This window comes from Pelodiscus sinensis, chromosome 5 (genome assembly GCF_049634645.1).
Source record: "Pelodiscus sinensis isolate JC-2024 chromosome 5, ASM4963464v1, whole genome shotgun sequence".
NCBI classification, from domain to species: domain Eukaryota; kingdom Metazoa; phylum Chordata; order Testudines; family Trionychidae; genus Pelodiscus; species Pelodiscus sinensis.
The window spans coordinates 37062111-37084442 of record NC_134715.1 but is presented as its reverse complement, the minus strand read 5'-3'; the positions used below and the strand labels follow the sequence as shown (position 1 = coordinate 37084442).

At 47.0% G+C, this 22332-nt stretch overlaps 1 protein-coding gene and 1 long non-coding RNA gene across 3 annotated transcripts in view; one reads left to right on the top strand and one right to left on the bottom strand.

The window, feature by feature from the left end:
- LOC102459402 (uncharacterized) overlaps window positions 1-8960 on the bottom strand; it is a 37894-nt gene extending 28934 nt beyond the window's left edge. For both annotated transcript variants that reach the window (XR_012904102.1, XR_332227.4), the window contains exon 1: window positions 8409-8960. This is a non-coding gene — a long non-coding RNA (uncharacterized LOC102459402). The remainder of the gene's footprint in view (window positions 1-8408) is intronic.
- A 127-nt stretch (window positions 8961-9087) lies between these two features.
- Window positions 9088-21736, top strand: CCNA2 (cyclin A2). The gene is made up of 8 exons (XM_075929826.1): window positions 9088-9366; window positions 9945-10197; window positions 13086-13198; window positions 14733-14956; window positions 15641-15845; window positions 18364-18477; window positions 19485-19618; window positions 20532-21736. Exons 1-8 carry the CDS (start codon window positions 9226-9228, stop codon window positions 20581-20583), a joined length of 1236 nt encoding a protein of 411 aa, XP_075785941.1. The 5' UTR covers window positions 9088-9225; the 3' UTR covers window positions 20584-21736.
- The last annotated feature ends 596 nt before the right edge of the window (window positions 21737-22332 follow it).

The following is a 22332-nucleotide window of genomic DNA, read 5'->3' as shown; positions in this document are numbered from 1 at the left end:
TCTGGAAGAATTCCACCACGATTTCAACAATTTCCACCCCACCATCAACCTCAGCCTGGACCAGTCTACACAAGAGATCCATTTCCCGGACAGCATGGTGCAAATAAGTGATGGTCACATAAACACCACCCTATACTGAAAACCTACTGACCGCTATGCCTACCTTCATGCCTCTAGCTTCCATCCAGGACACACCACACGATCCATTTTCTACAGCCAAGCACTAAGGTACAACCGCATTTGCTCCAACCCCTCAGAGACCAACACCTACCAGATCTTCACCAAGCATTCTTGAAACTACCATACCCACACAAGGAAGTGAGGAAACTGATTAACAGAGCCATATGTGTGCCCAGAAGCCTCCTACTACAAGACAAGCCCAAGAAAGAAACCAATAGAACACCACTGGCCATCATCTACAATCCTCAGCTAAAACCTCTCCAACGCATCATTAGTGATCTACAACCCATCCTGGACAATGATCCCTCAATTTCACAGGCCTTGGGAGGCAGGCCAGTCTTCGCCCACAGACAACCCACCAACCTGAAGCAAATTCTCACCAGCAACTATACACAGCACCACAGTAACTCAGGAACCAATCCATGCAACAAACCTCGGTGCCAACTCTGCCCTCATATCTACACCAGCCACACCATCACAGGACCTAACCAGATCAGCCACAGCATCACAAGTTCATTCACCTGCACATCTACCAATATAATATACACCATTATGTGCCAGCAATGCCCCTCTGCTATATATATCGGCGAAACCGGACAGTCCCTACGTAAAAGAATAAATGGACGCAAATCAGATATTAGGAATGACAATATACAAAAACCTGTAGGAGAACACTTCAATCTCCCTGGACACCCAGTAGCAGATTTAAAGGTAGCCATCCTGCAGCAAAAAAACTTCAAGACCAGACTTCAAAGAGAAACTGCTGAGCTACAGTTCATCTGCAAATTTGACCCCATCAGATTAGGATTAAACAAAGATTGTGAATGGCTAGCCAACTACAAAAGCAGCTTCTCCTCTCTTGGTGTTCATAGCGCCACATCAACTACTAGAAGTGGGCGTCACCCTCTCTGAGGGTATGTCTACACTACCCTCCTACTTCGAACTAGGAGGGTAATGTAGGCATACCGCACTTGCTAATGAAGCCCGGGATTTGAATTTCCCGGGCTTCATTAGCATAAGCGGGGAGCCGCCATTTTTAAATCCCCGCTGCTTCGAACCCCTTTCACGAGGAGTAACGGTAGTTCGGAATAGGCACCCTAGTCCGAACTACCTAGTAGACAGCCGGCGCCATTTTTAAATGCCGGCGAGTTCGGACTCTGTGCTGCGCGGCACGGACTAGCTAGTTCGGATTAGGCTTCTAATCCGAACTAGCTAGTCTGTGCCACGTGTAGCCGCGTGGCACGAAGTCCGAACTCGCCGGCATTTAAAAACGGCGCCGTCCGGCTTCATGCAAATGAAGCCCGGGAAATTCAAATCCCGGGCTTCATTTGCAATTGCGGATGACTACATTACCCCCGCTAGTTCGAACTAGCGGGGTAGTGTAGACATACCCTGACTGAATTAACCTTGTTATTTCTAGCCTACATATTTATACCTGCCTCTGGAAATTTCCACTACATGCATCTGACGAAGTGGGTCTTTGCCCACAAAAGCTTATGCTCCAATACATCTGTTAGCCTCCGGACTCCTTGTAGCTAATGAAATAGTTTTTCCTAATATCCAACATAGCCCTCCCCCACTGTAACTTGAGACCATTGCTCCTTGTTCTGCCATCCGTCACTACTGTGAACAGCCTTTCTCTATCCTCTTTGGAACCTCCCTTCAGGAAGTTGAAGGGTGCTATCAAATTCCCCTCGCTCCTCTCTTCTGCAGACTAAACAAACCCAAATCCCTCAGTCTCTCCTCATAAGTCATATGCTCCAGCCCCCTAATCATTTTGGTTGCCCTCCATTAGACCCTCTTCAGTGCTTCCACATCCTTTCTATAGTGGGGGAGGGGGGCAGAACTGGACACAATACTCCACATGTGGCCTCACCAGAGCCGAATGAAGGGGAATAATCACTTCTCTAGATCTGCTGGCAATGTTCCTCCTAACGCAACCTAATATGCCATTAGTCTTCTTGGCTACAAGGGCACACTGTTGACTCATATCCAGCTTCTCATCCACTGTAATCCCCAGGTCCTTTTCTGCAGAACTGCTACATAGCTAATCCCTATCCTAAGGAGTTTACAGTCTAAGCAAATGTGAGTGTTTGTGAAAATGGACCTAAAAATGCCTTACAGCTGCTACACTTTTAGTAAACTGAAAAACAGCAAATTCTACAAGCAAGTTCTACTATATTCTGTTTTGTCCTATTCAGGTTCTTTTGCCACCCTAATCACCATAATATGGTAACCAAGAATGTGCTGATGCTGATCTGACAACAATTCAGTATTATGTCAGCTAGCACATTTCTAAATTTGGATTTTTTTCATGCATTTCACTATTATTTACTAACTACTGTGGGAAGACTGGAAATTCTGTTCATTATTTTTTAAATTGAATATGATATTGGAAAGGATTTTAAGGAAATGGCACGAGAACACAGGAGAGCCTTAAAACACAGATCACCCCAGTAACTATTTTTTTCCCTTCTTCCCCTGTAATTGTTAAAGTGTGGCCCCCATTTTTGGGCTGGGCTGAAGACTCTTTGGTGCAAGGACCTTAATATCAGCATATGCAAAATGTGGCATACAAAAGTATGAGAGGCGCTGCCAATTTCTGCCCCCTGGGCTGTGGGAGAGCACTGTGAAAGAGCTGTAGCAGAATGAAGGCTCTGCTTCTCTACTGGCAAAATATAAAGGGAAAGGCTGTGTATGCGGATTTGTTTTCCACATAACTCCTACAGATTTCTAGAAGTTAAAAAATTGAGCAATTACAATGTTTCTAGAACATTAAAAATATGGATGAAGAATTGCCTGCTATAAAATTAAATGGAAAGGTCATCAGAAAATTAGATCAGAGAATATTTTAATATACATGTGGCTTACACATACTTTTGTTCAGAGGCAATCCATCTGAGCAAACAAAGAACACGCCAGAGGGTTTAACTGATGAATGTAGTTGGTTACTAGCCTACAATCAACTTGAAATTCACAAGTACTGATTTATTTTTTTCTTACCTAATCTTAATATTAGAGTAATGACCAAAAGGCAGTTATACCCATGTGAAATGTTTTCTGTCAATTTGTAAACAATGGCCCCAGTGGCTGAGATTTTTGGTCCAGTCCAAACTTCGTCTTCCCATGGAGAGTTATTGCATTTACCCCAAATTTATTAATCTTGGAGAATGGGAGGCGTTCCCCTTCCACCCTCCCCACTCCATTCATCCTACCTCCCCTGTGGAAGAAACCGTGAAACCAGTGCACAAAATATGCACATTCTCACAAGGACAAAAGGTGTTCTCTTCAGGGTTGGCCTTCAATATCAAAGGTTTGCGCTAATTCAGAGTGACCCTCGGTTGCTTTTGCTGGCTCCTTGGCAGTCAGCTGCAACAGAAGCTTGGAAAATGCTTGCTTTCTTTGCAGTGTTGCTGCCGAAAGGAACAATCTAAATATTGGTCCATTCTGTGCCTTTACCCAGTTTCTTTATACAGTAAAACTCCATTGGTACAGCATCCAATGCTCCGGCACTCCTGATGGGCCAGCACGATCAGGAACCCGAAAGTGCTCTAGCTGCCGGACAATTGGAGCTGGTCTATGCCTGGCTTCCCCGATTCAGCTGTTGCTGAAACTGACCAGCAGCTGAATCGGGAAAGCCGGGGGCAGAGCAGCTGGAGTGCTGCCGGGTTGGTCCCGTAGCGCTGCCCCTCAGGGCTGCGGGACCAACCCGGCAGCACCCCAGCGGCTCTTGGGGACACCTGGGGAAGAGCCGCTGGAGTTCTGCTGGGTTGGTTCCGCAGCGCCGAGGGGCGGCGCTACGGGACCAACCTGGCAGCACCACAGCTGCTCTGCCCCAGGCATCTCCGATTCAGCTGAAACTGACCAGCAGCAGCTGAATCGGGGACGTCTGGAGCAGAGCCAGACTATCGGAAGGGGGGGCTATGAAGGGTCTGGGGTGGCATCCCCTCCCACCCCACTCCAGACCCCTCATAGCCCCCCCTTCCAATAGCCCAGCATATCTGATGATCTGGCACCTCCTGGGTCCCAAAGGTGCCAGATTATCGGAAGTTTACTGCATTTGTAATTCCCTCTGTGGGTCCATGGGTGCAATTAGATGGAGGCTGGTAGTAACAGAGAGGGATTATTGTTAACTCCACTGAAGTAGAATGCACTAAGAATGCTGTGTACATGGGTTTATTCAGTTCTGTCTGGTTCTCATTCTCGCACTGGTTTCCAGTTTATTTAAAGATTAATTTTAACATGGTGTTAAAATTATTTATTTGTATTACAGTAGTGGTTATTGTTTTCATATGAGATTGGGGCCCACTTGTGCTAAGTATTGTACAATGACTTGAGAGACTATCCAAATTGCTTACAGTGTACAACAGGCACAAATAGGAGACATGACTTACTAAAGATCACAAATCTGGTCACTAGGGGTATGTCTACACAGCAGTTATTATTGCGGAATAACATAACTGCTTGTTGTGTAGATGCAGACTATTTCGACATAATGTCAAAATAATGTCCAGCTGGAGTAGTTCATACTCTGACTCCTGAAACCCTCATTTTACGAGGAGTAAGGGAGCCAGAGGAAGAGTGCTCTCTCAGACTTCCTGCTGTGCAGACAGTGCCAAAAACCAAGTTAAGCTATTTCGACTTAAGCTACGCAATTGACATAGCTTAATTTGCATAGCTTATTTCAGCTTTATGCAGATGTGCCCTAGCAGAGTTGAAAACAGAATTTAGCTTTCCTCAGTGCCTGGCCAATGTCTTATCCACTGGACAATCCTGCCTCTCCATATTTACATGATTTACAAATAAAAATAAAACATAGGACAAAAATAAAATAAATGTTAAATTATTTTCAGAGTATCTGGTACTGGAATATTGTTTTTTGTGCATCTCTTCACAGAGTAATAATGTAAAAAAGTACTATATTCTATAAATCCCTTAGACCACTGAATTTAGTATTAAATATGTTTAGAGTATGTTAAAGTTTGTATTAATTTCTCATCTTCAAGTAACTAAAACTTGCTCGCAATGTAAAATGAGTGTGTTTTGATTCCATGCCTTTTATTTATCTTTTACAGCTATTTTCTTCTATTGTTTACCAAAATAACAGCAATAATATCATTTTATAACATTTTTACAGTTTCAATATCAAAATTACAATGAAAATGGAATATTCACATAAAATATATTACCACAGAAAAAATTAGTGTAAAATCATCCAAAAGCTCCTTGGGAGGAAAGAAAGCAAAATGATATGTATGAATATCCTGAACATCTAATTAATAAATGTTACTTTAAATGTCGTATGGGATCATGGTTAAATACTCAAAGGCATAAGCACATTTAATTATTAAGTGAAACAGATAAACCTCAAAAGTCTTATTTTTTTACTTCCATAGCTAGAAATTTTTTCACCATCTTAGTCATAGAAACTGCCCCCCATTTTCAATGTTATATAAGCAGTATTTTCCTTGGACAAAAAAACCAAGAGCAGTTAATTTAAATCTTAACAGTATTTTTGTCTGTTTAGATCAATTGGCTTTTGATCTACCAGGCAATAGAAAATCATTTTTTATTAAATACAAATAAAAATGAGTTAACTCAAAGTAACTATTTCCTGCTTTCCCTCCTCAAAATACAAAAACCAACTAGTAAGTGGGAATGGGGACAGTGATTCCATGTTCCCTATAAAGGTGTGATCCTGAAGTCTCTTAAGTTGGTGAAATGAGTTGCGATGGTTTGTGTTCAATGTTTAGTTGATAGCTGTTGTCAGAGAATATTATCACAATTGGTATCTATGTCAGTGTCAGTAGCGTAGAGGGATGGGACATACCTAATTATTTTTTGACACCCACGAGTGATATCTCCAGAAATGGATGGTTACATTAATGTGATAGAATAGGGAAACTTACACTTCTAGTGCCATTGCTGTGCTAGCGTTGAAGAAAAAACAGATTTCAGTCTTGTGTACTATAAGTCCAGTATTTTTAACACAAGCACTACATTAACTGTAGTAATAGGCCAATCTTTTAATTAGTTTATTTATATCATCTGTGTTTTAAAATATTACAGCCCAGAAAATGTCTCAAGCCATAAAAATGAAATCTGTGATTTTAAATTCCACTACAAATCTCCTAGCATTTACCACACACTTCAAAATTCACTCTATAAGTAAAGGTCTGTATATGTAGGTGGTTTTGTAATACTAAGAACTTTTACAAGAATCACTTCTAATTTATGTTGTTAGAGCAAAGTAAATGATTATTGAGAAATAAGCACTATAAATGGTGCCCTTATAATAAGAAAGATTTCACATACAGCATCATCAACCATTTTGTGCCATTTAATAGCATGAAAACTGTCTATAAAGATGATAAAATATGAGTAGTAATAATAACATTAAATGAATCAGTACAGGCAGTCCCCAACTTACGCGGATCCGACTTATGTCGGATCCGCACTTACGAACGGGGCTTTTCTCGCCCCGGAGCTCACGGGCGGCAGGTCGCCACCCGTGTCCTCCGGGGCGAGAAAAGCTTCTCCCGGTCTCCCTGGTCTGCTGGGAGGGTCCAGCAGCTTTGCTGGACCCCCCCAGCAGACCAGGGGTACAGGAGCAAAGCCGCGGAGCACGCCCGGGCGCGCTTGGGCTGTCCCACTGCGGGCGTGCTCCGTGGCTTTGCTCCCCGTCTCCCTGGTCTGACCAGCAGACCAGGGAGAAGGGGAGCAAACCTGCGGAGCACGCCCGCAGTGGGACAGCCCGGGCACGCCTGGACTGTCCCGCTGCCCGCGTGCTCTGCGGCTTTGCTCCGCGTCTCCCAGGTCAGCAGACCAGGGAGACGGAGCAAAGCCGTGGAGGACTTGGGCGGTCCCGCCACCCCCGTCTCCCTGGTCTGCTGGGGTGGGGTGCAGCTAGTGCCCCCCCCCCAGCAGACCAGGCTTTTCTTGCCTACCCCTGGGGTTGAGCAGCTGGGGGCTGCCGGTTTGGTCAGTTTCAGCAGCGGCTGAATCAGGACGCCTCGGGCAGAGCAGCTGGGGTGCTGCTGGGTTGCTCCAGTAATGCCGAGGAGCCGCGCTACTGGAGCAACCCAGCAGCACCCCAGCTGCTCTGCCCCAGGCGTCCCCAAGTCAGCCGCTGCTGAAACTGACCAGCGGCTGACTACAGGAAGCCCCAGGCAGAGTTGCTCTGCCCCAGGCTTCCTGGAATCAGCCGCTGATCAGTTTCAGCAGCAGCTGACTTGGGGACGCCTGGGATTCTTAAGTTGAATCTGTATGTAAGTCAGAACTGGCGTCCAGATTCAGCTGCGGTTGAAACTGATCAGTTTCAGCAGGCGGACGCCAGTTCCGACTTACATACAGATTCAACTTAAGAACAAACCTACAGTCCCTATCTTGTAGTAACCCGGGGACTGCCTGTAACCTGAAATAAAAGCAAGGAGTAGTCCTGCGGCACCTTAGAGAGTAACAAATATTTATAGTGTCATAAGCTTTCATGGGCAAAACCTACTTCTTCAGCAAACTCATCTGAACTGGGTTTTGCCCATTAAAGTTCACGATACTATATATATTTTTGTTAGTAGTTCTGTGGCCCCTAGAGACCGGCGGTGTGTCTACATTGGTGCGATCTTGCACAAAAGCAGTCGCTTTTGCGCAAAAACTTGCTGCCTGTCTACACTGGCTGTGAGTTCTTGTGCAAGAACACTGATGTTCTAATGTATGAAATTAGTGCTTCTTGCGCAAGAACTCTGATGCTCCCGCTCAGGAATAAGCCCTCTTCCGCAACTGTTCTTGTGTAAGAGGCCAGTGTAGACAGGCAACATGAATTTCTTGCACAAGAAAGCCCTATGGTTAAAATGGCCATCAGCGCTTTCTTGCTGCAAGAGAGCATCTACGTTGGCATGGATGCTCTTGCACAAAAGCACATGGCAATGTAGCCGCTCTAGCTCTGGAAGTAGGAAGAAGAGATCCTCCGGAAAAGGGCTTTATTCCGGAGGATTGCGCCAGTCTAGACTCTCTTTTCCAGCTTTTCCCCAAGCCGGGAAAAAAGCGGCAGCCATGTTTATTTAAATCCCGCGGGGGATATTTAAATCCCCTGCGGATTTCCCTATTCTGACTTGCCTGCTTTGCATGCCTCTTCCGGAGAAGGGGCCAGTCCAGACGTAGCCTAAGTGTTTTAAAAGTTACAGACTAACATAGCTACCCTTCTGAGACATTTGAAATAAAAGATCACTTACCTATACAGGGGCAAAAAGGAATTCTTTTTCTAGAAAGCCAACTCCCAACCAGCTCTTGGGTCCTTCCTTATGTAGAACTGGAATCAGGGGCATGGGAGGGGAAAGTGATTCTCAGTAGATTAGGGATTTTAAGTTAGGTTCAATGGTTCTCAGCACCCCCCCCCCCCCCATACAAATTATTCCAGCACACCTGCTAGCAAAAAGAGAGGCGGCAAACAATTCCTAGTGATAGGCAACAAACAGCGAATGGGGGGCTGGTTCACGCTGGGGCAGAGTCTAGCTCGCATGTTTTTTATATTTAAAACTACCCCTGAGTCTGGGACCCTGGAGGAGCCAAAGGCCATTGAAGTCGAGTACGAATCTTCATGGCCTCCAAACGGGGCTCGGATCAGGCCCCGCGCCGGGCAGGAGAGTTAAAAGTGTAATGCGAGCCCACGGGCGTGAATCTGCACCGAACGCCCCCAACCCTCCTTTCCCCCCCGCGACCACGTGCCGAGCGGTGCGGGATCGGGGCCGCAGCGCTCCTAGGGCAGTGACGTCACCACTCCCCCGCCCCGGGCGTTCTTTCTCTTCCCCCGCCCCGCCCCCAGCGCGGCCCGTTTGGGCCCTGCGGCGTGCCGTCGGCGGCGTGACGTGCGCGCCCTGGGCTCCCCATTGGCGGATTCAATAGTCGCGGCGGGCTACTTGAACGGTGGCAGCGGAGCGGGCTGGCGGAGCCGCCGGCAGCGCGAGTCCCCTCTGCCTCCAGGGAGCGGCCGCGGAGCCGGGTGCCCGCCGAGCCCCCCTTCGTGCACGCGGCTGCCGCGCCCCGGGGACGATGCAGACGGGCGCCGCGGAGCAGGAGAACCAGGAGAATGTGCCCCCCGGCGGCAAAGCGCGGCTGCCCGCCGCTCCCCCCGGGGGCCGCCCGGTGCTGGCGCTGCTGCGGGGCAACCAGCGCCGCCCGGCCCAGCCGCAGGCAAGGCGGGGTGGTGCCGCGGGGCGGGGCAGCTCCGGGGCTCGGCTGGCGGCCGTGCCCGCGTCTTTGGGGGGGTTTGCACCGGGGCTCTGCCCCCTGCGGGGCCGGGGCTCCTGTTTCGGGGTCCCCCCGCTGGGAACAGCAGCCTGGCGCCCGCCATCTTAGGCCCGCGCTTCCCTGCGCGGCGCCCCGCGGAGCCGCGAGCTGTCAGCAGCCGGGCGGGGGGGGGGGGGGCAGCCTAGAGAGCGATGCACCCGCGTTGCCGGGAGCTGCGCGGCCCCTGCAAGGCTACGACCCCCCCCTCCCCCCCCCCCCCGCGGAGCGCGGGCCTCCCCTCCGCGCGCGCGCTGGCGGCTCCTCGCTGGCAGGCAGGCGGCTTGCTCAGGCCCGACCTGACCGGCTCTGAGCAGCGCCGCGGGGCCTCTGTCGACAGCCCTAAATCGCGATACAAACCGCGGGGCGTTGGGCTGCGCTGGAAACCTGGCGCGATTTGTGCTGCTGTTACTTGGGGCTCCCCAGCCTTGCTGGGAGGAAGGGGAGGGCTCCCGGGAAACACTAATGGCCAACTCTTGTCCTAGACTGCTGCTGCTCAAGCACCCTGGAGTATTACTGATGAAAACTGTGGCAAGGTTCCAGCTGGGAAAGCAGGTAGCAAACAGCCTGCTTTTACCATCCATGTGGATGAGCCTGATGGAGAGCGTAAAAAGAAGCAAGCGGTTCCTAAAAAGGCAGTATCCCATGAAGAAGTCCTAGGCTTAGCTACAGCTGTAACCTCACTAGGAGACAGAAAACCCTTGGCACCCATAGAAAATCCAATGGATCTTAGTTTTGGTAAGTATTTACAGAAAATGGTGTAATAAGAGAGATTCTGTCTTCGAAATTGGCATGCTCAATTCAGTACTGGATTCTTGTGCAGTTGGGTCCTTCCTGATCCAGCACCCTAAGACCTGACTAGTCCCAAACCAAGGAATTTGCTGGACCAGAGAAGGTTCCCTGCCACAGCCCTGAGCTGCTGACTCTGCCAGCTCCGGGAAGGGCCCTTACTACCTCCAGCCTTGGCTGGACTGCCAGTTGGGTTACTGGCCCTGCTGCTGTTGCCGCCCTGGCAAGAAGACTACCTGCTGGGCCCAGGAGCCTGTACTGCTGTAGGCTTCCACAGGCTCCAGTCCCATGCTACTGTGGGCTGCTGGAGGTTGGCTCTGGCCCTGCTGAGGCTGCTAAGGGCTTGGGCTCAAGTCCCAGTTCCATGGCAACACGCAGGCTCTGGCCCCACTTCTGCAGGCTGCCCAGGGTTCCAGCCCCACTGCTGCTAGCCCTAGTCCAGTGGGCTGCTGAAGGCTTGGGCACCTGCCCCACAGCAGTCTACGGGCTCTGACATTGCTACTGCCCTGCCACAGGATGTTGCTAGCCTGGTCCTGAGCTGCTGGGGGCTGCCCTGACCTTGTCCCAGTGCTGTGGGCTGCACCCTTTGCCCCATCCAGCTGCTTCAGCCCAGCCCTTCCTAAATTGCCCTCCTGCTACTTGGATTCTCTGATCCAGGAATATACATGGTCCATTGCTGGACCAGAGAATTCCCATTTGGGGAGGTGAAGCTTGTACTGGCTTCCTCCATACAAGACTAATTTAACTGGGTACTATATAAATGTACAGAAGCTTCAGGGGGTAGCTGAGTTAGTCTATACAGGGAGGGGGGGAAACCAAGAAATAATCTGGTAGCATTTTATAGAATAACCAAACATGTAGATGTTATCGTGAGCTTTCGTGGGCACAGCCTACTTCTTCAGATGACTGGAGTTCTGTGCCCACGAAAGCTCATGATACCATCTACATGTCTGGTTAGCCTATAAAGTGCTACCAGCTCATTTCTTGAGGTTTTTATGTATATGTGTGTGTATATATATGTATATGTAGTTAGGACTGAAAGTTACAAGTCTTATCAAACACAAGAAAAACCTCAAAATCCTAACGAACTTTTCATAGACTACTGATAATAATGGTGGCTCTGGCTCAGGGAGGGGGCAATAAAACAATGGCCATTTGCCATGGTTAGCCTATGGTGGGCTGCTGCCACCATATTTACCTGCGCCTCCACAGGTACTGGCGCCTGCCGCTCTCGTTGGCTGCAGATCACTGTTCCTGGCCAATAGAGCTGTGGAGGCGCAGGTAAATGTAACAGCGAGAGTCCACCAGGGTTTGCCTTTGGGGGACTGGATCTGGCTGACAGGCTGGTATCTGCCTGCATTAGCTGTCTCCATTAGACATGGAGACAAGAACTGGGGACTGCAAAATTAATCTGAAAGTAAGGGCATCTAAATGTTTGAATTCATTGGGATGGCCCTCTACTACAAAGGGATGTGCAGGTGTGAGGGGGTTCGCGTAAAGGAAAGTACAGTTGGAACCTCTAAAATCCAGGACTCTCTGATCTGGCAGTGATGGACCATGGATTTCGTTGGATTAGAGCCCTGGCTGGCAGTGAGGAGTACATCCCCAGCAGGGCTGGCATGGTGGGAAGCACAGCCCTGGCCAGGGCTGGTGGCAAGGAGCATAACTGCACTGAGGCTGGTGATGTGGGGAATGCAGCACCACCGGGGGCTGGTGTGATGGGAAACATGGCCTTGGTTGAGGCTGGTGTGAGAGGAGTGTGTGGGGGGGGGGGTAGGTGATGCAGCCCCAGTCATGGCTGGTGGCAGGGGAGCACAGCCCCAGTCGGGGCTGGAGTCTGTGGGGCCAGCAGCTTGGGCTGGTGCTGGGGGGGGAGTGCAGCCCTGGCTGGAGTTGGAGGCAGCTGGGCTGGCCCTTGTGTATGGCTGGTATGGTGGGGGATGCAGCCCCAGTAAGGGCAGGCACGGCTGGGGGCAGGGAGCTCAGCTCGACCTGGGAGTAGAGCCTACAGCCTGCTGAGGAAGTTCAACCTATATGGGGAACAAATAGCTGCTGCTGTGTAGCATTCTTGCTCTCTATTGTAGTGATGCAGTGTGCCTGCACAGGTACCTCACAATGTGCCATGTATTTTTTTTTTTTAAATTGACTGAATCCAACAGGACTAATACTTCATTCTATACTGTATTTCCTTACTTACAATGGTGTCTGAAAGGTCTAATCCAGTTGCCAAAAGGCATGCATAATGAATTCCTTCATTCCCTCTGTCCAGTACTAGATGGATCTAGAATGGGTAAACTTGAATAAGCTTGTATGATAGCCTGCTGGTTTCCTGATTCTAAAGTAATGACAGAGAGGTATTGGCTGCAGTTTGTGCCTTCCCAAGAAGCATTTATATTAGTAGTCTAGTTCTGTAGCTCTGGCAACTAGTTGATCCCCATTGTAAATAAAACAAAACATCTACCTCTGTCAGACCAACCTCTAAACTCACTGGTCACAGGCTTTGGTTTACTCCAAATCAGCCTTTATTTTAAGGCAGTCACAAGGTGACTTTTCTCCTTGTGAGGCCAGAGAAAAAACTCTTTGCACTTGATGTTGGCAATTGAGCCATCATCCTTCTGAAACAGTTGATAGGGGCTTCCTAAAGAACAAATGCATAGTTCCCAGTAACTGGAATGAAGTATTCATACAAAACAAAACCTCAGGTTGCAGTTGTATGTATTATCATGGAACTCACACAGCCTTGGTGGCTCAGTTTAGTTTCTTATTAAGTCTAATAATTATGTGGGCTGACAACTCCATATGAAATGAAATTCATGTGGTTACTATTTTGCACTTAGATTCTCCAAGTATTATGGATATATCAGTAATCCAAGAAATGGAAGAAAAATTAAATGTTAACCAGGTACCAGACTACATTGACGACATCTATACATACCTTAGGGAAATGGAGGTAAGAGGCCATAAATACACCCTTAGAACTACAGGCATACTTCACAGGTCCTTCATGAAGGAATTTGTGGACCAGTGGAGGGCAATTCTAGTCCCTCTACTGCTGGCCTCCCAGCCTGGCACTTCGGGGGGGGGGGGGGGGAAGGCCCCACCAGACATCCACTGGGGCTCTTTGGTCCAGGAACATCCGTAGTCCACTAGACCAGTGTCCTGGTTTAGAGACGCTCAACTTGTACGAGTGTCCAATCTAATTTCTGCACAGCATGTAGTAGTTCTTATGTGGTGTTAAACAAGTGCAGTGATCGAACCTATAAATTGCGACTTCTAAGGAAGACAGACAATAGATTACTGCATGACACTTGACAGTGGAGTCATCTCCTCAGGAAACTGCTGAATTCTTTAATTTATATTAAAACTGGCTGGATAATGCACAGAGGATGAGAACAAACCTGTACTGGTCAGAGGATGGCCCTGGTGACCTCAAGATATCTAATGTTTAAAGACTTGACTTGTAGTATGTGCATTTAACACACTCCTAGATCCTTACTGTAGCTGTGGCTTTTTTTTGTCAGAACAGCCATACTGGTCATACCAAAGGTCCATGTAGCTCTACATTAGGGATGTAAAATCCCATTTAATTCGGTATGGGCAAAGGGCCCTACATGGGCCCAATCTGGCCTGTCAAGCTACCCTGCTATTCCCCCCTCCCCCAGGACAATTGGGGCTGGAGGCAGGGGAGCAAGCCAGATCTCCTTGACCCCACAAGAATGTGTGGTGGCTAGAGACACATGCTGTCTGTTTTAAAACAGCCAGGTTTCTCTAGTTGCCATGTGTCTTTTTTTTTTTGGGGGGGGGGGCTTTGTGCTCCCTGCCCCTAGGCTGCTTGGGACAGGGAGTGGGTGAAGTCTCGCATCCTGTCCCTGCCCTCCCAGGGGCGTGCAATGGCTAGAGAGAGATGGCTGTTTTAAAACTGCTGGTGTTTCTCTAGCTGTTGAAGTCTCCTTGCCCCCAGAAGAGCACTCATGTGCTCCCCTGCCCCCAGGCCCTGATTGGCCTGTGGGCAGGGAGAGTGTGCAAGGTCTCCTGCTAGTGCTTAGAGGAACTGCCAGCTGGCTTAAAACAGCTGGGTTTCTCTCTAGAGGGAGGGGGGGAATACTTCTCGTGCTGCCCTATCCCAGGCCAATTGGGGTGGGGAGGGAGCACAAGACATTTCCTGGCCCTTCCCCCTTAAAAATTATTGCCCACCCCTGGATTAAAGGGAAGGGTGAGCAGGGGGGGTCACTACAGGCCAGCTGGCTGGAGCTGCCCCTCACAGGTGGGAAACTGCTCCAGCCCTTACCCATTAGCTTTTCACATCCCTGCCCAGTATTCTGTCTTCCAACAGTGGCTAATGCCACATGCTTCCAAAATAATGAACAAAACAGGTAATCTCTTGATTATCCAGCTCCTGACAATCAGACTAGGGAACAGCCTCTTCTCTGCAAGATTCAAATGCTAAGTGTACATAGGAGATTCAATCTCAACTGTCTTAACAGGTGAAATGCAAGCCTAAAGTGGGCTACATGAAGAAGCAGCCTGATATAACAAACAATATGCGAGCTATTCTTGTGGATTGGCTGGTGGAAGTTGGAGAAGAATATAGATTACAGAATGAAACTCTGCACTTAGCTGTAAACTACATTGATAGATTTCTTTCTGCAATGTCTGTGCTGAGAGGAAAGCTTCAGCTTGTGGGGACTGCAGCTATGTTGCTAGCATCGTAAGTTATACTGGCATCCATTGCTTTTCAACTTACAGAAATTCATATTTCCTGTAGGTGTCCAGAGGGAAGATCCTGGGGCTGTCTACTTCCTCAGCTGCAGAAAAAAGCTGGGAGATGGTGGTACAACTTGGGTTCCCTGCCCTCTGTTAAAAGAAGCAATCGCTAAGGCCCAGGGGTTGTATATAGCTCCTCAGCTTGCCTGAATAAGCTCCTGGCATTCAGGGCTTCCCCCCAGCATTGGAGAACTTGCACTGGTACTCCAGTCCCCACTGCTCACCTTGTAGCTTCTGTGCTCCTGACCTCCTGCTAGGTTCTGGTGTGTGAGGGGTATGTGGGGGAGTGTCTTTCTCAAAAGCTTTCAAAAAGTCTGTCTAAAGATACATATGCCCAAGAAAAATTTGAGATTCCTGACACTATTGTAACTAGGAGTTCTTATTTGGTATTCCAGTCACATTACTATCAATAGTGTATTGGGAAGAAGCAACTTAAAGCTCTCCAAATAACATTTTAAAGCCATACCGAGCAACTTAATGAAGTAACCAGCAGATTTTTTAGGAAAGTATGGTGCTCTGCAATATCCAACTGCAGTCAGATTTAGCTAATGTGATTCTCGTAAAGACTGAGACTGGACTTGGCTTTTAACCTGTATCTACAAGTTTACTGTCTCTCTTCAAACTGCAGGAAGTTTGAAGAAATCTATCCTCCAGAAGTAGCAGAGTTTGTTTACATCACAGATGATACCTACACCAAGAAACAAGTCTTAAGGATGGAGCACTTAGTTTTGAAAGTCTTGGCATTTGACTTGGCAGCTCCAACAATAAACCAGTTCCTCACGCAGTACTTTCTACACCAGCAGACCAATGTTAGAGTGGAGAGCTTATCAATGGTAAGTGTGGATGTGGCATTAATAGATCTTTCTTACTGACTATCAGGCATAGTAGTTGAGGAGCTTGTAGGCTTCCTGTCATTCCTCACAGGTTCAGAACAGCAGTGTTGCTTCCTTACCAGGTTTCTAGAGGTTGCAGCTGGTGCTTTGCTCTAGTGGGAGCCTGCAGCACTCCAGTGTTTTGCAGTGAGAACTGGCCAAAAGATGGCTTCTCCCAACTGTCAGATGTTTGTTCTAATACTTATTCAATGGATGAAATAGAGTAAATGGAAATGTCAAGCTTACTATATGATCTCAGGAAGACTTGTGATAGTGTATAGGCAGTCCCCGGGTTACGTACAAGATAGGGACTGTAGGTTTGTTCTTAAGTTGAATCTGTATGAAGTCGGAACTGGTACATACTGTAGGGGAAACTCTAGCCAAACATTTCTCCAGAGCAGAGTTTTATTCTCCCACACCTCACTTCCCTCAGTCCTTTTTCTCAGCAGACACCTCAGCTTGAGAATAAGCCACTCCGCATCTCCCTGGTCTGCTGGGGGGGGGGGGGGGGGGGGGGGGCGCTAGCTTCGCGTCTCCCTGGTCTGCTGGGGGGGGGGGGGGGGGGGAGCCGCTAGCTTCGCGTCTCCCTGGTCTGCTGGGGGGGGGGGGAGCCGCTAGCTTCGCGTCTCCCTGGTCTGCTGGGGAGAAGCAGCTAGTGCGGGGTTGCCTCACCCCGTTTGTAAGTAAGGATCCGATGTAAGTCGGATCCGTGTAACCCGGGGACTGCCTGTACTTCAAACATGTGGTGGTCGCTACAGGACTGGCTCCCTTGGGCTCATTTTAAACCAATCACACCAAGCCTGTGTGAGATGGGATGAAAAGGGGCTGGGAATTCCATTGACTACTTCAGGGGTGGCCAACCTGTTACAGACGAAGAGCCAAAATAGTGGTGGATATGATGCAAAGAGCTGACTGGGGCAGATGCTGAGATGCTGCCCTTTTAAGAGCAGAGCAGGCATTGCCCGTTTAACAGGCAATTTTGAAGGATGCATGGGATGCTGTGGCTCTTTCACAGAGTTGCCCCTTGAAGAGCCGTGGGTGCGGGAGCTTCAATTTTTTTTTCTTTGAAGAGCTGTGTGCAGCTCACAAACCGTGAGTTGACTTGATTAGTTCGATTGACTAGTTGATAAGGGGGTTCACAATTTTTTTATATAAATGTAAGAACCTCCAGGCTTTTGCTACACTTTAAAAGGCAGAGATGCAGTGTCTGGGATCAGGCACGAGCTGGGACTGCTCAGTCCTGGCTTGCACCAGGTCGCTTGCCCACCTCTACCTCCCCTGTCTGTTACTCCCCTATGGAGACAATGCTGTGGTGGAACCATCTTTTAAGCTGGCCCCCTCCACCCCTACCACATCACTGGCTCCTACTACCCCCATCTTGCTGCCTCTGTTACAAACAGTGACTCGACTAGACACTTACTTCCCTAGTCTTTAGTCATCGCTGTTTTGATATAAAATTAATAGTCCTGCACAGATACAAATCTACACTGGTCAAGCTCAAATCAGTCATCCCATCAGCTAGCTGGATTTTTACATTCATCCACATCTGCACAGCAAGCCGGGGTGGGGGGGGGGGGGGGGGGAGGAAAAGGGAGGGAGCACAGATGGCTGAGAGGGACAGGGATTTGCAGGGAAGAGGCAGTATAAGAGGGGTGTGTATGTGGGGGGGGAAGGGAATAGATTTGCATCATATGATGCTGCTGCCAGGGGCTTGTGAGTAGTGGCACCTGCCAACAGAAGCATCCATCATATCACAGTGTGGCAGAAGAGAACAGAGTTTGGATTGGAGCAGGTCCAAGGTGCTGCCCTGGCAGCTTCAGCTCCAGCCCCACAGAGCTGGATTCTTCTCTTCCTCCTTGGAGTGGAGCAGCTTGCTGCTTTGCTGGATCCATGTATGCATGGAAATCAGTTGCCTTCCCCATGCATGTTCTCAGCAGAACAGCACTGTGAGGCTGGCATCATGTGTCCCAGGACTGGGGTTCCAGAACATAAGAGATCACCAGGTTGGGGGGGTGAGGGCAGCTAGAAAGGGTTGCCAGCAGTGTTGGGGGGAGGCTGCCTTGAGTTGGGTGGGAAGAAGAGCCTGTGCAGAGATTTGTTCCGCTATCCATGAGTGGTCCCTGGATATCTGCAGATAGGCTGGACTCTACCCAACTCTCCACTGGCATCCAGACAGCAGCTATACAGTCCAAAATATTTTGAAACACATGGACATGGTTGAATACTTTGATTTTAAAAAGTGTAGGCATCAGAGGCTGTTTACTTTGACTATTAAGAGCTATATTTTATATTTCTGCAAAAACTAGTTGCATGTATATCAATCCAAGAATGGCTGACTCCATAAATCCTAACAGGTTACTGAAAGCTAGCTTCCAAGTGTTGAGAAGAGTACATTTAAACTAGTAAGGAAGATGCCAGGACTATAACCATTTTGTATTGGTGACTGCCAAGCTATTAGAAGCTACACCTTTCTTTACAGTATCTGGGAGAGCTGAGTCTAATTGATGCTGACCCATACCTGAAATACTTGCCATCACTTATTGCCGCTGCAGCATTTCAACTAGCAAGATATACAATTACCGGACAAAACTGGGTAGGTAGAACAAGTACCTTTAGAAAAGTCTCCATGAACTGTAAGTAAAGCAAATAGCACACGATCAACCCCGTATAGCTAGCAATACGTCATCTTATATAAAACAGTATGGAATGTTGCATAGTCTTTCTTCAATTTATCCTTGGTTCAGAAAACTCAAATGGCTTTCCCAGTAATGATCCTGGAAAAGGTAGAGGCAAAAGGGAGGAAGAGGATACTGGATATACCATTAGATGGTGTGTTTAAATTTTTTTTCTAAAAAGGTACTTATAAAGCAGTCACTATTAGGAACTTGCTGGTTTTGCAATCTAATCAAAGGATGGGTTTAGTAACCAACTGCCATGTTTTAGAGCTTACAGCAGTTAAGGTGGTGATGAATAGGATGTTTGTGTACTTGCTAAAGAGCAGGTGAAAGTATACACTGGAAGATTACATAAGCTAGCTAAAGATTCTTTAGCAGTTTCAGCTAGATTAGGTTTTATAAAACCTAAGAGGATTTAAAAACACAAATGGCTATAGGTTCTTTAGTCCAGTACCCTTGAGACCTAGCTGGTGCCAAACCAGAGAATTTGCTGAATCACAGATGAATATTATCTAGCAGCATTACCAACACTTGAGTTGCTTACTGGGCTCTTAGAAGATATTTAGGGGTAAATTAGAGCTGAACACCAAGCTAGGACTGGTGGCTGTAACAAGTTTTATGTACAGTTGGAAACTTGGCCTACACCCATGATAAGTAGACAGATGACTAAGTAAAATTGTGCCAGACCATGAATGTTGCTGGATCAGAGTGCCAGACTAGAGAGGTTGAACCTGTACTTGGAGAAAAATCATGTGCTCTGCTAGTACCCTTTCTACTTGCAGGTGGAGACATGGAATACCCAATCTAGAATAGCATTAAGTGTAGCTGTTTGTCTTGCATATTCAAAGCATGGGAATACTGCTTCAAAGTAACTTATTAGTAGGCCATTTTCTCCATGTGACCAAGTTGTCTTCCCTTTCCTCAGCCTGAATCACTGTCCAAATTGACAGGATACACCCTTGAAAGCCTTAAACCTTGTCTCATGGACCTCCACAAGACCTACCTCAAAGCAGCACAACACTCACAACAGTCTATAAGAGAGAAATATAAAAGTACAAAGTAAGTACTCAATTGCATTTACCCACTACATACTAAGGATGTTAAATGTGGCTAATTGAATTTCCATCTAGTCAATAGGCACTTCTGCATTCCTCCTTTGAAATGTACAAGAGTCCCTGGTGGAAGTCCTGCTGACTTCAGGCTGCCCAAGGTATGCCTGCTTTGAAATGCAGGGACTCTTGTGCATTTCAAAGCCATGGAGCCCAGGGTCAGCTGGGGATTCCCTGAGTTCTGCATGGCACTTCCCTGGAGGTGGCATTTTAAAGGGGCAGCTACCTTGGAGCCCGGGGCCAGCTGGAGATCCACCAGCTGACTCCGGGCTCCAGGGCTGCCCTTTAGAATGCTGCCTTCGCATGATTCGAAAGGGGCAGCGGCTGCCTTGAAATACTCTCTCTCCCCCCCCCCCCCAATCAACTAGTCAAAAGACTATTTGATGCGCAAATGCACATTGGATAGTCAACTAGTCTTTAACATCCCTACTAAATACTCTAGCATTAAGCTAAGCAGCCTAGCAAGAGTAGGCAGCTGTGGATTTTCCATGCACTCAATCCTGGAAGCAGCAGCATCTTTTTATTTTTTTAAGAGGTGAGGGAGGAGGCACTGTCTGATCAGAGCTAATACAACAGATGTGGTGTCTTGACTTACAAATCAAGACATTCTCAATCCAGAAACTGAGCCCGACTGCAGGAATTGCTATTGAACTTCACCAAGCTTGCTATAAAGAGGGACCATTATGTCAGTCTTGGCCTAAACCCACTGAAGTCTTTAAAAAAATCCTTACTACAAGATTAGTTTTTAAACATTTAACATGTTCTATCCTGTCAGACAACTGCTAGTTTGCTAACTATTATTAATGTTGTGATCCATCTTCATATTGTAATGTGACTACATCTGACATCCTTGTCTCCCTCAGGTACCATGGAGTATCACTCATTGATCCACCAGAGACACTAAATTTATCATAACAATCAAGAGACTTAAAGAAACGTGTATTATATTTGCAAGCAAATGATGTACAGTTTTAACTCTGGTCAATGTTTTAGATTTCTTACAATCATTTCAGAATCCCACCATGTGTGGTGTAACTTGAAATTATGAAGTTTGTTAGTTTTATATGGTTTTAATATAAATCTTTTTGTACATGCAATCTTGTTCTAAATTTAGCTGGAGCTCGTTTTTATAAAGCAATTCTTGTCAAGTCTAGAATTAACCATGAAGGTAAGCTGTTAATGTTTGTTTCAAAACTGTCAGATTAAGGAGCAGTGCGTTCAAGTTGGGACTCTTAACATTGGAGTAATAAAGACAAGGATGTAGCTCTACTTGTGCTGAACCAGTTATGAAGTTGACACCTGATAGTAGCACCTTGTGTTGACAGTTAATTTCAGCTGAATGTAGATCAAATCTTTGGCTTTAATGGTCATACTGCTAGAACTAATATATAAACCCCTTGGAAGACATTTCACTTTCAGTATGGGAAAATGTATAGGTGACTTGCTTCAAAAGCAGGCTCTTAAATCTAGTGGTCAAACTATCATAAGCAGTCTTCCAAGTGGCAATCAGCTAGAACTAAAACTACTTAAGTATCTTTTTCTGTGTAGCAACAGAAAATAGCCACAAGTTGGAAGCCACTTCTAGTCTACATGCACAATTGATGCTAATACAGGTTCATGCAGTGGTCTATAATTTGGCTTTTTGTGACAGTCTCCCTCTAGTTAAACCTCCATTTACTACAGCTGTGCCTCTACCTCCATCCTGCGAGGAAAGCAAACAGCAGAGAACATGACCAATGGCATTATTCCTCTCTCCTTCCATTTGTTGAGAGAATAATATCCATCACGGCCTCCTGCATGTTATGATTAAGCTATGGTGATATTAAGTTCAGAACAGCCCCATTTGCAAGGGCTTGTATGCAGCTTGTAATGGAGCATTACCTTTTTAATTGTTAACAATGGTAACTGAAATTTTAGTTGACTCAAACTGACCCTCTGCCTGTGAACTGTCAGCTTGTACTAACTTTGCTCAAGATGTACTGTGCTTAAAGTGTAAAGTGGGAACAGGACTGAAAAGGAAATCATCTGCAAGTTTGGCAAATAAACAACCATCCTGTACTGAAGTTGATGCCATTGGTCTGTCTTACCTTAATGTCAGCCTATCATAGTAGCTGATTAATCCTGCATTGTGGAGGAAAAAGCAGTCCCAGTTTGACTACTAGTCTGTTTCCAAACTTTGCACATCATCAGGAAATGTATCTTCCTGGTCAAGCTAGCTCACATGTCAAAGCAAATTCCTTTCTGAACCTAGCATTGTATCTTATTTACAGCTATAGTTTAACTCTGGCATCAAATCCACAACTAACAGCCTATTGGTCATTTTAACACACTGTTCACTTGCTCATTACTATTTTATTTAAACAGGGAATTAACTACTTTATACCAAGAAAAACTGTTCTCTTAAATTCTAAGCAGGCTTTTCATTAGGTACCTGCTCTAAGGCTTCCCTAAACCACCAGGTTAAGGGGGGAGCATGAAGAGTAGTATAGGTAAATAAGTACTAGGAGTGGAGGGAAAGCTTGGTGCTATGATTGGCACCAGGCTTGTCCATGCTTCTCTTGAATCTATGGAAAGGGGGGTTTTAACAGATTCAAACTATATCAGCTTGGAAAAGTCATTCTTTTCAGTGGTGGGAGTTGGTACATGCTATGATGTTCCAGCAGC

Bases quoted from the DNA above. Each gene is read 5' to 3' on its own strand.
- CCNA2 (XM_075929826.1), top strand. From the start codon at position 9,226: ATGCAGACGGGCGCCGCGGAGCAGGAGAACCAGGAGAATGTGCCCCCC. The intron at 14,957-15,640 runs GTAAGTTATACT...TTCAAACTGCAG, and splicing joins GCAGCTATGTTGCTAGCATC to GAAGTTTGAAGAAATCTATC. The intron at 18,478-19,484 runs GTAGGTAGAACA...CCCTTTCCTCAG, and splicing joins CAATTACCGGACAAAACTGG to CCTGAATCACTGTCCAAATT.